The 16,544-nt window shown below is 32.8% G+C and overlaps 1 protein-coding gene across 2 annotated transcripts in view; it reads left to right on the top strand.

Moving 5' to 3' along the window:
* The window catches only part of LOC149775135 (putative ATP-dependent RNA helicase DHX37), an 87,780-nt gene that overhangs the window by 25,909 nt on the left and 45,327 nt on the right, over positions 1 to 16,544 (top strand). For both annotated transcript variants that reach the window (XM_089943016.1, XM_089943015.1), the window contains exons 10-16: positions 3,131 to 3,214; positions 5,291 to 5,414; positions 7,429 to 7,513; positions 9,292 to 9,403; positions 11,094 to 11,180; positions 13,455 to 13,562; positions 15,652 to 15,776. In XM_089943016.1, the coding sequence (XP_089799142.1) occupies positions 3,131 to 3,214; positions 5,291 to 5,414; positions 7,429 to 7,513; positions 9,292 to 9,403; positions 11,094 to 11,180; positions 13,455 to 13,562; positions 15,652 to 15,776 (725 nt within the window). The remainder of the gene's footprint in view (positions 1 to 3,130; positions 3,215 to 5,290; positions 5,415 to 7,428; positions 7,514 to 9,291; positions 9,404 to 11,093; positions 11,181 to 13,454; positions 13,563 to 15,651; positions 15,777 to 16,544) is intronic.

Here is a 16,544-nt window from a genome sequence, read left to right as displayed (position 1 = left end):
CACATTGTATGTGTGTTATCCTCTTTCCAGGCCACACTCAAAACAAATGACTGCATTTCACATTGTGTGTGATATCTTCTTTCTGGGCCACAATCAAAACAAATGACTCTGCATCCCACATTATGTGTATATTGGCTGAAAACATGCATATCTTATGTTCTCCTTAAACACAAGAGAAAAAGTTTCAAAGTGGACAATAAGATGTGCCCTAATATGTCATATTCACTCAGAATGATAGGTGTAACAAGTAAGATCCCAATGCTTGCTTGTTCATGTTTGAATCCATTATGCTCCATGGGGATTTAGAATTGCAGTTTGTGAATTTGTACTGGAGGTAATTAAAGTCAAGTAAACTTTACAAACATTTTTACAAACTTTTTAGTTGAATACAATGTTTACTGCTGCTGCATTGGTCACAGATCACAATTTCAGACTTTTAAATACATGTTTTCCGGCTTGATTATAGCTCAGCCTCCCTGCTCTGTAACTATCACTGGCTACCCATTCAATCCAGAATCAAACTCAAAATCTGTTTGGTATGCTACATACATTTCATTGACTGGCTCCATTTCAGTATATTATCTGACCTCACCCATGTGTACAACCCATCTAGAAATTTATGCTCCTCTTCCTAATTCACATTCTCATTGTTCACACTGTTAAAAGAAAGTTCTACATATGTTCCTTTGCATACCAGACCCCAGGTACATGGAATGAATTGCCCATAGATGTTAGACATAAGGACACTGTGATCTCATTCAAGAGTGCTCTTAAAACTCACCTATTTCGACTCTAAGAACAGACTTAAAGTCATAATAATGTTAACTTCCTTAAATCTTGTTAACAATTTTTTGTTTTATAATTTCATGGTGTTTGTTTTTGTAATCATGTCATTGTACATGTTTTTATGTGTTATCTAATCTTGTAAAACACTTAGAGCTTCTAAAGATTTTAGGGTCTGTACTAAGTCCACATTATTATTATTATTATTATTATTATTATTATTATTATTATTATTATTATTGTTATTATTAGTTGAAGATATTTTGTCACAACTTACTGAATATCGGTCCAACTTATGGAATAAAAATCAACTACATTAACTGAGAAGGTCTTGCTCAAGTTGGCAGGTCAGTTTTGTGGTATTTATGAAAAGAAGACATCAAATCCTGCAAAAAAAGAGAGATTTAATGCACCGAATGTGGCATCCAAAATTGAGCAAGGCATTTTGTATGATTTATCTATGTTCCAATTGATCATTAAATGTCAGAATTACACTGATCTCTATGTATGTATATAATCCCTCCATTGTCCGGAGTTGATAAATGGCAAACCTAGGGATAATCTGGAAATATCATGCACTCATTATATTCCAGCATATTTATTTACTGGGAGTTTGAGAATAAGCTAAGCATGCTACTGAGTTGTAATAGTCTCAATGAAAAAAAAATATGAGAATGATTCAAATAACAATTGAGGTAACTTCCACTCTAATTTTATTAACATTTTTGTCAAAAAGAAAGTTGCAGGTCATTTTTAATCATATGATGTGACCTTGATGTAGTGCCATTTATCATTTGTAAAGGCAGCAAACTTTTGCTAAATGTTTATATGGAATGATGGATTTTTCCACGTTATCATACTCTGATTATTAAAGCGATACAGATGATTGAGATATTATTAAAGCGATACAGATGATTGAGATATCATGACTCTAGTTAAACGACCGATAAAACGTTGATACAGATTGATGGATTTTTTCCACATTATCATGTTCAAGGCAGCAAATTTTTGCTAACAAGTTTATACGGATGATGAATTTTTCCACATTAACACACAAAGTGCAGCAAAATGTATCAAACCCATGACCCTTCTGTTACAAGTCCAGTATTCATTCAGCAGAACTACTATGGTGCCCATTTTTTTAATGCGGTTTGCCCATTATGATCACTCCATTGGTCCACTTTTTCAAATGAAAGGAACTAATAGGCACTTTTTTCAAACCTGACTGAAACACTGAGATTCAATTAATACCAAAAAAGACATGTATTTTGCCTATATTCATTCATATCAGATGGGTCTTACATGTATCATGTTACAAGTATCTATACATAGCAGAATCTTGATGCCACAAGTATGGGTTGGCTTTGTAAAATAAGACTCAGTCAGAGAACTTGATTGAAATGATGGTGATTTTAAATATCCAGCAAGGTATCAGTATTTACATGAATGCATGTTGATTCATTGTACAAATAAATTGTGTGTTTACACAAGGCCCATGGAGATTTTAGCTGTGTATTAATTGTGTGTTTACACAAGGCCCATGGAGTATTTACATGAATGCATGTTGATTCATTGTACAAATAATTTGTGTGTTTACACAAGGCCCATGGAGTATTTACATGAATGCATGTTGATTCATTGTACAAATAATTTGAGTGTTTACACAAGACCCATGGAGATTTTAGCTGTGTAATAATTTGTGTTTACACAAGGCCCATGGTGATTTTATCTGAGTAACAATTTGTGTTTACATAAGGCCCATGGAGATTTTAGCTGTGTATTAATTTGTGTGTTTACACAAGGCCCATGGAGATTTTAGCTGTGTATTGTGTGTTTACACAAGGCCCATGGAGATTTTACATGAATGCATGTTGAATCATTGTACAAATAATTTCTGTGTTTACACAAGGCCCATGGAGATTTTACATGAATGTATGTTGATTCATTGTACAAATAAGTGTGTTTACACAAGGCCCATGGAGATTTTAGCTGTGTATTAATTGTGTGTTTACACAAGGCACATGGAGATTTTAGCTATGTATTAAGATTGTATTGTCTGTTGATAAATTAGCTGTTATTTAATTGAAAAACTGAATTTTTCACCAATTAACTCTTAATTCTTATGAAATGAAAATAGTGATTTCTTAATTGTACATCTGTAATTCAGAAAGGTACATTTACCTTTCAAATAAACAATGCAGCAGTATTATATTTTTTATTTTTATGTCAGACCAATTATTTAGCCACTTTTAAGGTAAATAAGCTTAATTTTCAAATCAGATTCATCTCATATTTGAAACTAAAACCCGTAGCTAGACTAATTTAATTACTTTTTTCACACTTTTAGATTGACTCCAGACAATTTCCTGTGACCATCCACTTTAACAGAAGGACTCCACAAGATAGTTATTTACATGAAGCCTACAGGAAGGTTAGAAAATAAGTCTTGCTTGGATTTTAATGTTTTGAAATAAAATTGGGGGAGGAGAGGCTGGAGTATCTAGTCCACATTTTCTTCTAATAAATATTAAGAAAACAATAAGCAGAATGTGTCTGTCAGTATGTGAGACTATCTGTCAATATGTGAGACTATCTGTCAATATGTGAGACTATCTGTCTGTATGAGGTTGTATCAATTTATTTGATAATATGATACATGGTAAGAAAACGAGGAGCAGAATGTATCTATCTGTATGTGAGATTATCCTGTGCATCTGTCTGTGAGACTGAATCAGTTTATATGAGGTTTGAATCTTAACATTGGACCAACCTGGGTCAGCTACCATGGTGTGTCCTTTGGCAAGGCATTTTACTCCAATTGCCTTGGCGCTAAATAATCTACTTGTGTTTTTGTGCTTTAAAGCACCAAACCATCAGGTTCTTTTGCACATAATCAATACTGTTATAACTGGAATCATGACACTTGCTGAGCAGATGCATATTGATGAGTACTACACTCTCATGACAAAAACAGGATACTGTGACCCATATTTCATGATTCACTGTTTTTTAAAATAAATTTTATGGTTAAAGTTTATTTCTCAATCGCAATTTATGCTAGAATCATCAAACTATCATTGTATGGCATCTATTATCCAGGTGTTTTATATAGAAGCTCTTTCACATACCTTAGGGGAATGGGGATGTTCTCTCTGGGGTAAAGGGATGTATCTCCTTCCACCTCTTATTTGTTCTTCTAAGGCATTATGATCTGGTAATATATTTGAAGAAGAAACCATTTTTTGGTAGTATGACACACATTCATCCTTCAGTTCTACCCACATTTACATCCATACAGACAGTGTCTTTTGCTTCAGTAGTAACTGACAATTTCATGGGATTTGGCACCCATCCAGGCATCAAGGGGAGATCACTCTAACTGCCACCTAGGTGGGCAGATCGCTTTTAGCTTTTTAGCTAAATGATCACTTTTAGCTTTTTAGCTAAATGGTTTTAATCAGGGAGGGCTGGATTTTCAAGGTAGTAGTTCTTCTAAGGTATAATGATCGGGTAAATATTATCAAAGAAACATAATTTACTGTTTTTATTATATATCTCGAGATCTATTTTTGTCAGACTCATTGTATACTTCATTATTAGTGTCACACATTTACTGTAAAAGGTCATGGTAACCTGCATTTCCCATTTTACTGGCTTAGGTTAAGTTGTTTTATTTAGTTCACAACCATGAAACTTTTTGGCACCATAATGTTATGTCAGTATTCATGAACTTGCTGAGGGCATATATCTTGATGAATGTTACAGAAATATCGGTCACTGTGACCCATACTTCATGCCTCATTGACTTTGTTCCAGTCTTAAGCACTGTTCAAATCAGAATTGTCAAAATAGATGATTGTGTATACCTGTGTTTGTAGCACAACTTTATTATATAATCCCAGGGTTTATTAATTTTTTCTGAGTACCTGTACTCTGTTAGCATGGAAAACAATGTTCATTCATTGTTTTATGTCTTTTATGCCTAGTCACAGTATTGGTTGGTAAGTGGTTTCACAATATTTCAACACAATACTGGCTATATAGTGCCAGTATAAAATTCAGATTTTGAATATTAAAACGATTTAAGTTCTAATGTAAAAATAAAAGATAATACAAAATAATCTTCCATAAAAGATAACAAAATAATCTTCCATAAAAGATAACAAAATAATCTTCCATTAGGAAAGTGGCCAAGATTATTTTAGTCAGAATTTATTTTCTGCATGATAATGTATACAGTGGCCTGTTGAAGACAAGCAGAAAATAGTGGTAACTATGTTTTTTGATTACACTCAGGTCACATGTGATTTTTGTTATGGTGGTAAAATATGTCACAGAACTGTAATGAGATTATACATTTGTTATTAGGGGATTTTCTTCACTTAAAATATGATGTACAAATATATATTACAAGTATTTGTTATTATTTATGATTGAACATTGGCATGGACTCTAAGCATCTGGAATGTGGCCTAAATGACAAGTTATTTCCCCACTGTACTTACAGATATGCAAGATACACAGAATGCTCCCTGAGGGAGGAATTCTTGTGTTTGTAACAGGCCAGCAAGAAGTTCACACTCTATGCAGTAAACTTAAAAACACATTTCCAATCAATAAAACAGAGTCATGTAAGTGAAACAATTTTTGCATGTTATAAGTTTCAATTGTAGTAACTGTTGTTTGAGTTTTAACAAATATTTTCTCTCTGATAACATTAAAAATATTATATGTCAAAGTCCAATACTGTAGCTTTTTGTCTTGCAGGACACTTAATTCTTTTCTTTCTGATTTGCTCCATGTCTTTAGAAAATATTGTATTTTCTTTATGTGCAAGTTTTAAAAGTGCAATATCTCAGTTATACATTAGTCTTTTATTTGAAACCTAGCGTGTATTCCAATAGTGTACAATTATAGACTTTAATAAGTTAAATGTATATTAGTCATGGAGTCCTAGAGTAGACTGCCTTAAAGTTAGACTGCCTTATAATGAAGTGCATAATACAACACTCCCTAATTATGCTGTCCATGAAAGATCTAGAGTAGACTGCCTTAAAGTTAGACTGCCTTATAATGAAGTACATAATACAACATTCCCTCATTATGCTGTCCATGAAAGACCTGGAGTAGACTGCCTTATAATGAAGTACATAATACAACATTCCCTCATTATGCTGTCCATGAAAGATCTAGAGTAGACTGCCTTAAAGTTAGACTGCCTTATAATGAAGTACATAATACAACTCTCCCTCATCATGCTGTCCATGGAAGACCTAGAGTGGACTGCCTTACAATGAAGTACATAATACAACTCTCCCTCATTATGCTGTCCATGAAAGACCTAGAGTAGACTGCCTTATAATGAAGTACATAATACATATAACTATGAAATGGAATCCATGACTATGCTCATCTTGGAACTAAAACATGTTACAGTGTAGGGCCTTGTAGACAGAGTGATGTACATGTTACAGTGAAGGACCTTGTAGTCAGATAGTGATGTACATGTTACAGTGAAGGGCTTTGTAGACAGAGAGTGATGTACATGATACAGTGAAGGGCCTTGTAGTCAGAGAGTGATGTACATATCACAGTGAAGGGCCTTGTAGTCAGAGAGTGATATACATATTGCAGTGAAGGGCCTTGAAGTCAGAGAGTAATGTACATATCACAGTGAAGGGCCTTGAAGTCAGAGAGTGATGTACCTGTTACAGTGAAGGGAATTGTCATCTTAGTGATGTAGATGTATACAGTGAAGGGCCTTGTAGTCAAAGAATGCTGTGCATGTTACAGTGAAGGGCTTGTATTCAGAGAGTGATTTACATGTTAGTAAAAGGCCTTGTAGTCGGAGAGTGCTGTATATATTGCAACAAAGGACCTTTTAGTCCAAGAGTGATGTACATGTTACAGTGAAGGCCTAATATACAGTCAGAGAGTTATGTGCATGTTACAGTGAAGGGCCTTGTAGTCAGAGAGTGATTTACATATCACAGTGAAGAGCCTTGTAGTCAGAGAGTGATCTGCATGTTACAGTGAAGGCCTTGTAGTCAGAATCATGTACATGTTACAGTGATGGTCTTGTATACAGTCAGAGAGTGCTGTACATGTTACAGTGAAGGCCTTGTAGTCAGAGTGATGTACATGTTACAGTGAAGGTCTTGTAGTCAGAGAGTGATGTACATGTTACAGTGAAGGCCTTGTGGTCAGAGTCATGTACATGTTACAGTGAAGGCCTTGTAGTCAGAGTGATGTACATGTTACAGTGAAGGTCTTGTAGTCAGAGAGTGATGTACATGTTACAGTGAAGGCCTTGTAGTCGAAGAGTCATGTACATGTTACAGTGAAGGCCTTGTAGTCAGAGTGATGTACATGTTACAGTGAAGGTCTTGTAGTCAGAGAGTGATGTACATGTTACAGTGAAGGCCTTGTAGCCGGAGAGTCATGTACATGTTACAGTGAAGGCATTGTAGTCAGAGAGTCATGTACAAGAATAACATCAGCTACAAGATATTGGAATTTGCTTTTTCAGCTCTCACTTTCTGAATTTAAGTTCTGCTTAATTACTGCATTTTTATTGCTATTATAGCTCTGCATAAAATGGCTATTTGGGGTTTCAGGTTTTTTTGTCATATTTATATCATTCAGCAACACAAGAAAAAAGGAAGGAGAGCAGAAGGAAGCTGGATAAGAATAAAGAGAGATCAGTCCTTCCAAATATTAACCTGGATAAGTATGCCGTTTTTCTTTTGTTTTCATACGTATATTCATTCTACTTTGAAATCATGCTATATCATAAAGATAATTTGTGTGATATAACACACTCTTATGTAAAATTTCACAAAATTATAAGTGCACTTATAGGTCACATATAACTACTACTGTTTGAAAATGCTTTTTAGAGCTTATTTTGTTGCATGAGACAGTAGATATTTATTTTAATAAATATGATTTACATCTACTTGTGCACTGTAATACCATTAAAAGAGAGTTCTAAACTCCATTAAGTATTGGTATTCACTATTGAACATATTGTGTACATTTCTTCCTTAGTTACAACTCCATTTAGTATTGGAATTGAACATATTGTATACATTTTTTCCTTAGTTACAACTCCATTTAGTATTGGAATTGAACATATTGTATACATTTTTTCCTTAGTTACAACTCCATTTAATATTGGTATTGAACATATTGTGTACATTTCTTCCTTAGTTACAACTCCATTTAGTATTGGAATTGAACATATTGTATACATTTCTTCCTTAGTTACAACTCCATTTAGTATTGGAATTGAACATATTGTATACATTTCTTCCTTAGTTACAACTCCATTTAATATTGGTATTGAACATATTGTGTACATTTCTTCCTTAGTTACAACTCCATTTAGTATTGGAATTGAACATATTGTGTACATTTCTTCCTTAGTTACAACTCCATTTAGTATTGGAATTGAACATATTGTGTACATTTCTTCCTTAGTTACAACTCCATTTAGTATTGGAATTGAACATATTATGTACATTTCTTCCTTAGTTACAACTCCATTTAGTATTGGAATTGAACATATTGTATACATTTCTTCCTTAGTTACAATTCCATTTAGTATTGGTATTGAACATATTGTATACATTTCTTCCTTAGTTACAACTCCATTTAGTATTGGTATTGAACATATTGTGTACATTTCTTCCTTAGTTACAACTCCATTTAATATTGGTATTGAACATATTGTGTACATTTCTTCCTTAGTTACAACTCCATTTAGTATTGGAATTGAACATATTGTATACATTTCTTCCTTAGTTACAATTCCATTTAGTATTGGAATTGAACATATTGTATACATTTTTTCCTTAGTTACAACTCCATTTAGTATTGGAATTGAACATATTGTATACATTTTTTCCTTAGTTACAACTCCATTTAGTATTGGAATTGAACATATTGTATACATTTCTTCCTTAGTTACAATTCCATTTAGTATTGGAATTGAACATATTGTGTACATTTCTTCCTTAGTTACAACTCCATTTAATATTGGTATTGAACATATTGTGTACATTTCTTCCTTAGTTACAACTCCATTTAGTATTGGAATTGAACATATTGTATACATTTCTTCCTTAGTTACAATTCCATTTAGTATTGGAATTGAACATATTGTATACATTTTTTCCTTAGTTACAACTCCATTTAGTATTGGAATTGAACATATTGTATACATTTTTTCCTTAGTTACAACTCCATTTAGTATTGGAATTGAACATATTGTATACATTTTTTCCTTAGTTACAACTCCATTTAGTATTGGAATTGAACATATTGTATACATTTTTTCCTTAGTTACAACTCCATTTAGTATTGGAATTGAACATATTGTATACATTTCTTCCTTAGTTACAACTCCATTTAGTATTGGAATTGAACATATTGTATACATTTCTTCCTTAGTTACAACTCCATTTAATATTGGTATTGAACATATTGCGTACATTTCTTCCTTAGTTACTCAGTTGCACCTGTGGATGAGGAAGCAGAGGAAGAAGCATTGGACTCTGACCTTGACCTTGGAAACCTTGAGGAAAAGGAACCAGATGAGGATATTGATTGTAAAGATGTAATAATTTTTCCAGTTTTATTGATTATAAAAATGTAATCCCATGATCTGTCTTAAAGTTTTTTAAAAAGTAAATTTCTGTGCTTTAGAGAAAACCCTACATTTCTGTGTAATTAATGACATCGTGAATGAAAGTTCACAATTTGACACCCATGTTTACTCTGTTTAAGCTAATCATTCCAATGACTGTTGACAAATGTTGACTTATAGGTAATTACTATAGGCTGTTAACATTACATCTTGTTATGGTTATTTGGTTTGAGCTAGTTTGTGCTAATTATATGTCCTAACAAGTTATTTTCCATTGTATGCATCCAAATTATTGAACCATGGGAGGTAAATTCTTCATATTTAATACCCCTTGGAAATCCTTTCTCTAAATTTTCAGTTCTATAGAATTAACCATTCAAACTGGTGTCATAAATAAAAACCATTTGTAATTTCTCATGAAAACTTATTTGATGGTGTTTATTCGATACTGAACAATGTTAGTTATCCAGGTTCAGTATTGATAATGTAGCTTTTATTACTGGCACATATATTTTTTAACTGTATTAAATCAATATTGGAATTGTGTTATATTCTTCTGTGAAACATAGTTTGTTTTCAAATTATACATGCTCAAATGACAACAAAATATGGTGATGCCAAAATAATAGTACATTGTTATCACATAGCCTCACTGAAAACATGCTATAAAATAATATGAAGCTCCTCACTCCCTTGAGGGTCTTGGTCGTGCAATGTCTTGATAGCAGGGTCTGACAAATCGCCTCGCTGTCTTAAACAAATACTCTTGATGTCTACTCAGTCCTGCACTCTATATCAGGTCAAAACGCTTATCAGTCTTGATCATCTCTCCTGTGATCTTCATTATGTTGATTAGGATCTCCTCCTGATCTGAGGCTTTCTTCACAAAGATAATATATACTCCTCCTGATCTGAGGATTTCTTCACAAAGATGATATATACTCCTCCTGATCTGAGGCTTTCTTCACAAAGATGATATATACTTTGATTAAGACAGTACCATATACCTTGCACAGTAATCTGTATTGTCGTACATAACTCCTTTTCCCACCTTTACCCACCCACTTCTACTCACTTCTACCCACATTACAATATTTTGCAGAACTAAATCTTTTGGTTCTTTTGTCCAAATGTTATAGACAGTAAAAATGATAACAAATGTTTGAAATAATTTTAAAAAATTTCAGTTCACTAAGAAATTATATGACAGCGTATTATATAGCCTATATTCATATGTTTTGTAAGATTTAGATTGATTCATCAGTCAGAAAAGATTGGTAAGTTATGGTAAATTCATTGATAATTATATTAATATTTCATTTTGTCATTGTTTTGAAAATATTTAATATTATGGATTAACATGCCTTAAATGCAGTGCCATCTTCTAATTCCATGAAAAACTTGCACAGAGTTTCTCAAAAAACCAGTTATTGGTCACTCTTGAAAATGGCAAATTACTTCTGATTAATTATGATGTATGAACATTTGAGTGGGGTTTTTCAGTGTTTCCTGGTCAATGTTATGAGGCCAGTTTTCGCATGAACTGGTTCATATATATATGTGTATGATGTAGAATGTGCGTGTATCTATCTATCTATCGACACACATACGGGTTGATAAATATTTTGACCAATATTTCAGCTTTTAGGTGCATTTTCAGGTTGAATCATCAGATGCTGGCAGTTGTACTGAACCTCTGTATATGTTACCACTCTATTCACTGCTGCCCTCTCACAAACAGGCCAGGGTAGGTAATTCATTTGGTATTCATATGTTAACTAAAGGTACACTGTTGTCTTATTTTATTTTCATTTTTTACTTGCACTCAAGTAAAGAGGCCATATTTTACTAGCATTTTGGCACTGTAATTGGTTCATGTTTGAAAAGAACTGCATCTATTCAGGTGATTGAGAAATTGTTCCTGTTGGTAGATTTATAATTTGTTCCTGTTGGTAGATTTATAAATTGTTCCTGTTGGTAGATTTATAATTTGTTCCTGTTGGTAGATTTATAATTTGTTCCTGTTGGTAGATTTATGGTAGATTTATAATTTGTTCCTGTTGGTAGATTTATAATTTTTTAATTTATAAAATCCTCAGAATAATACATGCCAACAGTTTTTAATGTAGATGTTACGCTTTTTTCACTTAATTGCATCTTAATATTCACTTGTATATGCATTACACCTTTTTTGTACATGAAAAATATCAAATAAAAATAAACCAAGAAAAAGTTGTTTGAAATTTTATTATCATCTCTTTAATTCCACTCATATAAATTTAAGATCTGAAACAAATGACTGCTGTATAAGAATTTTGTAAGAGTACTAGATGTCCTAGACATACTTGTGCTTTCCATATTTTGTATTTTTAACAACTGTATATGACATATTTCCAAGAAAACAGATGGGTTTTTCAATTTCAAACTTTGCCTCACAGATTCATTATATTGATATTATTGGTAGCGGACCAGTCTATACTTGTAACAAAAATGTCACTAGATGTTAAGTGAAACCGACTTTAATGGTGTGACATGATTAAAAATGTTAGAGCAGACAGACGTTTTGAAACTTCAAAACATGTCGGATAAAACAAAAAGGACAAAACAACACCGCTTTACAAACTAAAAAAGAATATGAGGGTAATTTAACACAGCACTTGGATTGAGAAAATGACCATCCTGCTCACTGCAGATTTCATGACTTCATGGTCATTCAGAGGAAGTTAGACATGTAGACTAGTTAAAGTGAGTCCTGAATATAAATAATTTGTCAGTATGTTGTGTGCTTGTCTTCTGGTTATAATCCACATGGGTTTTACCCATTTTTGAGCAGAATTCTGACCAGCTGCAGAACCAGGTTAGTAGCGAAATTAAATGTACATTTTTCACACAGTGATCTGTAATAATGGCATGTAACGTATAGATTACACTTCTAATGCTCAAATTAAGACTTTTTACCAGTTATATTAGCAATAATTATGCTTATACCTCTCCCGGGCTTTGGCATGTATGCTGAAGGCAGATGTTAAAAGTCTTGTATTTTAATTAATGTAAAATTCTTTTCATAGATCTGTAACAAACCTTTTAGACAAATCTCTAATTAACTGCATCTTATGATGTCTATTTTTACCATCAAACGTCTGTTGTTATAAAAACATGATGTAAGACCAATTTTCAGGTATCCTTTAGAACTCGTATCAAATCCAGAAACTCAGTTAAAATTGATATATGTTTTTATGGATGATTAAGAAGAGGACTTGCTTTCAAAAGACTTCATTTCAAATAAATAATTGAAAAATGCAAATTTTTTAAAAATATTATCTTAAATATTTACAGCTTATTCTGCAACATTGTACAAAATATATTTATGATAGAAACAGTATTGTAGTTTTTGTGTGCACCCGTGTTTGAGAGCTGCAGTATCTTGGTTGATAGGGCATCAGACTCATAATCCATGGTGTGTTTTGGGGGAAGAATTTAGTTCCCAATTTTGGACCACTGTGCTGGCCTAAATGGTTGGATATTCTGCCTTGGAAGCCTGAGGTCATGGGTTTGAACCCAGGCTGAGTCATACCAAAGACTTATAAAAATGGCACTAGCAGCTGCTTCGCTTGTCATTTGGCATTACAAGGTTAGTGTTCAGACTGGTTGTCCTGGTGTCAGTATTATGTGACTGGGTGGTACATCATGCTACATGATGTGACTGGGTGGTACATCATGCCACATGATGCACCACTGCTAGACTGCAAACATTGTAGCAATATGACTGAAAGATTGTTAAAGCTACACAAAAAATCCAAATCACACACATTTCCTTGGCATGATATAGCTAAGAATGAGTTCAAAGTGCCATTCAAACCAACAGAAGCAAAAACAAAAGTTCAAATATTTAGATATTTTCAAAAACTCAGGTCCAGGCCAGTAAAAAACTTTTGCTGAAATATTTCATAGATTTAAGTAGAAATAACTTGATAATTGCGTATGAAATAATATGAATTCTTTAACTCATTCATTCATTTAGGTGTTTGAAGCTGTACCAAGTGGATGCAGACTATGTGTTGTATCCACAAACGTGGCTGAAACATCACTCACTATTCCAAATATCAAATATGTGGTGGACACAGGCAAGGTTAGCATATGAATGAAATTTAGTCATGAATGAGATTGATATATGGGGATCATTTGGACATGGATAATTTACCATATAAATGAGATTTAGTCATGAATGAGATTTAGTCATGAATGAGATTGATATATGGGGATTGTTTGGACATGGATAATTTACCATATAAATGAGACTTAGTCATGAGATTTGTTCAGCATATGAATGAGATCTGTATATGGGGATCATTGGAAGGAGTAAATAAATTTTAATTGGCAATATATTTTTTTTTATTTGACCAATTCAAAATGTGCACTCAGTTGTAAATAGCACAGAGCCAGATCTGCATAACATGCCGGCAAACTGCTTTTCTAATATGTAGTAGAACAAACAGTATAGATCCCCATCCCCAGATGGATTGCATTGTGAAGCTCATATTAACTGGAAATAGCTTGCAGTGTACTCATCATACTTGTTATGAATAATTATTAAGGTACCACAGAGTCAACATGCAGGCTTGATTCTGTTAACTCATTACACTATGATTGGGGAACAAATTGCATATTAATTAACTTTGAAGATTATTTCAGATTTTTCATATAATTATCAGTGAAGAAAATAATAAAGAACTTTTAATGCAGTAATTAATGATCTGTATATTCAGATGCAGCATATGTCTGCAGTCCTTAATACATGACAGATTTTGAATTCATGAGATAATTGACTTTTGGAGGCCTTTATACAGTGCAAATGTGGAGATAATTGATTGTTGGAGGTCTTTATACATGGCAGATTTTGAATTCATGAGATAATTGACTTTTGGAAGCCTTTATAAATTGCAAATGTGGAGATGATTGTTGGGGGCCTTTATACATGACAAATTTTGAATTCATGGAGATAATTGATTGTTGGAGTCCTTTATACATGACAAATTTTGAATTCATGGAGATAATTGATTGTTGGACTCCTTTATACATGACAAATTTTGAATTCATGAGATAATTAAATTTTGGAGGCCTTTATAAATTACAAATGTGGAGATAATTGATTGTTGGAGGCCTTTATACATGACAAATTTTGAATTCATGGAGATAATTGATTGTTGGAGTCCTTTATACATGATAGATTTTGAATTCATGAGATAATTGACTTTTTGAGGCCTTTATAAATTACAAATGTGGAGATAATTGATTGTTGGAGGCCTTTATACATGACAAATTTTGAATTCATGGAGATAATTGATTGTTGGAGTCCTTTATACATGACAAATTTTGAATTCATGGAGATAATTGATTGTTGGAGGCCTTTATACATGATAGATTTTGAATTCATGAGATAATTGACTTTTTGAGGCCTTTATAAATTACAAATGTGGAGATAATTGACTTTTGGAGGCCTTTATAAATTACAAATGTGGGGATGATTGTTGGAGGCCTTTGTACATGACACATTTTAAAATCATGGAGATAATTGATTGTTGGAGGCCTTTATACATGACAAATTTTGAATTCATTGAGATAATTCACTTTTGGAGACCTTGATAAATTACAGTTGTGGAGATAATTGATTGTTGGAGGCCTTTATACATGACAAATTTTGAATTCTTTGAGATAATTCACTTTTGGAGACCTTGATAAATTACAGTTGTGGAGATAATTGATTGTTGGAGGCCTTTATACATGACAAATTTTGAATTCTTTGAGATAATTCACTTTTGGAGACCTTTATAAATTACAGATGTGGAGATAATTGATTGTTGAAGGCTTTTGTACATTATTATGAATTAATGGAGATAATTGATTGTTAGAGAAATGTGAAAAATTATGAATTTGTAGGTGGCTTTTGTAAATGATACATTTTTAATTCGTTGAGATAATTGATTGTTGGAGTCCTTTATACATGACAAGTTTTTTAATTCGATGAGTTAACTGATTGTTACAAGCCTTTATACTTGACAAATTTTGAATTAATTAAGATATTAACATTTAAAGGTCTTTATACATTACATGGCAAAATTTGAAATCATTAATTGTTTTTCATGGTAATCATAGTTGATTGCAGTTGGTGTTTACCTTTCCCTATTCTATTAAATTGTCCACGGGATGAACTTTTACAGGTCAAGACAAAGTTTTATGACAAAGTGACTGGTGTGTCCACCTTTAAGATAACATGGATATCTCAGGCCGCAGCCAATCAGAGAGCAGGGAGAGCTGGGAGGGTGGGACCAGGACATTGCTACAGGTCAGAAACTCTGTTTTGATATTGATATTAGAAATGTCGTTAGTAGGGTCAACACTTGGATTACCTGTATTATCCAGTTACCAACACTTCTCACCTGTATATCCTCTAGGTGTGCAATTTCTGTTATTATTATTATTATTATTATATTAGCCATGCAGGCATTTATAGAATTTTTTTCTATCATTTAGAAAATCCAGATGAAGTTTGAATGTAGAACAAACTAATATAAACAGAGCTGAAGCGAAATCAGGAAATAACAATCTTGTATAAGATAATTTAAAAATTTTAATGTGGTTTTTACTGTTTCAGATTGGGTTTTACCAGTGTTGTGTCAGTGGAGCTGGCAAAGCATAATTTGGACAGTTCAGTCACCTTTAATATTCTGATATCCTCAACAGAATCCCCATGTTAACGTACTTTGAAAAATATGCTTAATTCCAAAAAAAGAATGAAAGATAATTTTCTGTAGCACATTGCCACAGGCAATGTCATGAATTCAAAATGAGCATCAGGATTGTCAATTGTGATTTTACTGCTACAAGTTTTGATGTTCAGCTGATCAGAAAGTGTTTTTTATTGACAAGTGTATGTTGAATGTACCATATGTACTTGCATATATGTTGAGTCAGACAGAAAAAAAAAGCCTCTGCCATTTAATAATCCACCAGGAGATCTGGGTCATTCTCGTGTTTTTTCTACTAACAAACTGCATAAAACCAGATATACCAGCACATTATGTGATGGCAAATCTTGGTCTATTCAGTGTGT

Source organism: Sinohyriopsis cumingii, chromosome 19, assembly GCF_028554795.1.
Source record: "Sinohyriopsis cumingii isolate HCF-2022 chromosome 19, ASM2855479v2, whole genome shotgun sequence".
NCBI classification, from domain to species: Eukaryota; Metazoa; Mollusca; class Bivalvia; order Unionida; family Unionidae; genus Sinohyriopsis; species Sinohyriopsis cumingii.
The sequence above is the reverse complement of the archived record's forward strand: the minus strand, read 5'-3'. Positions and strand labels throughout refer to the sequence as shown.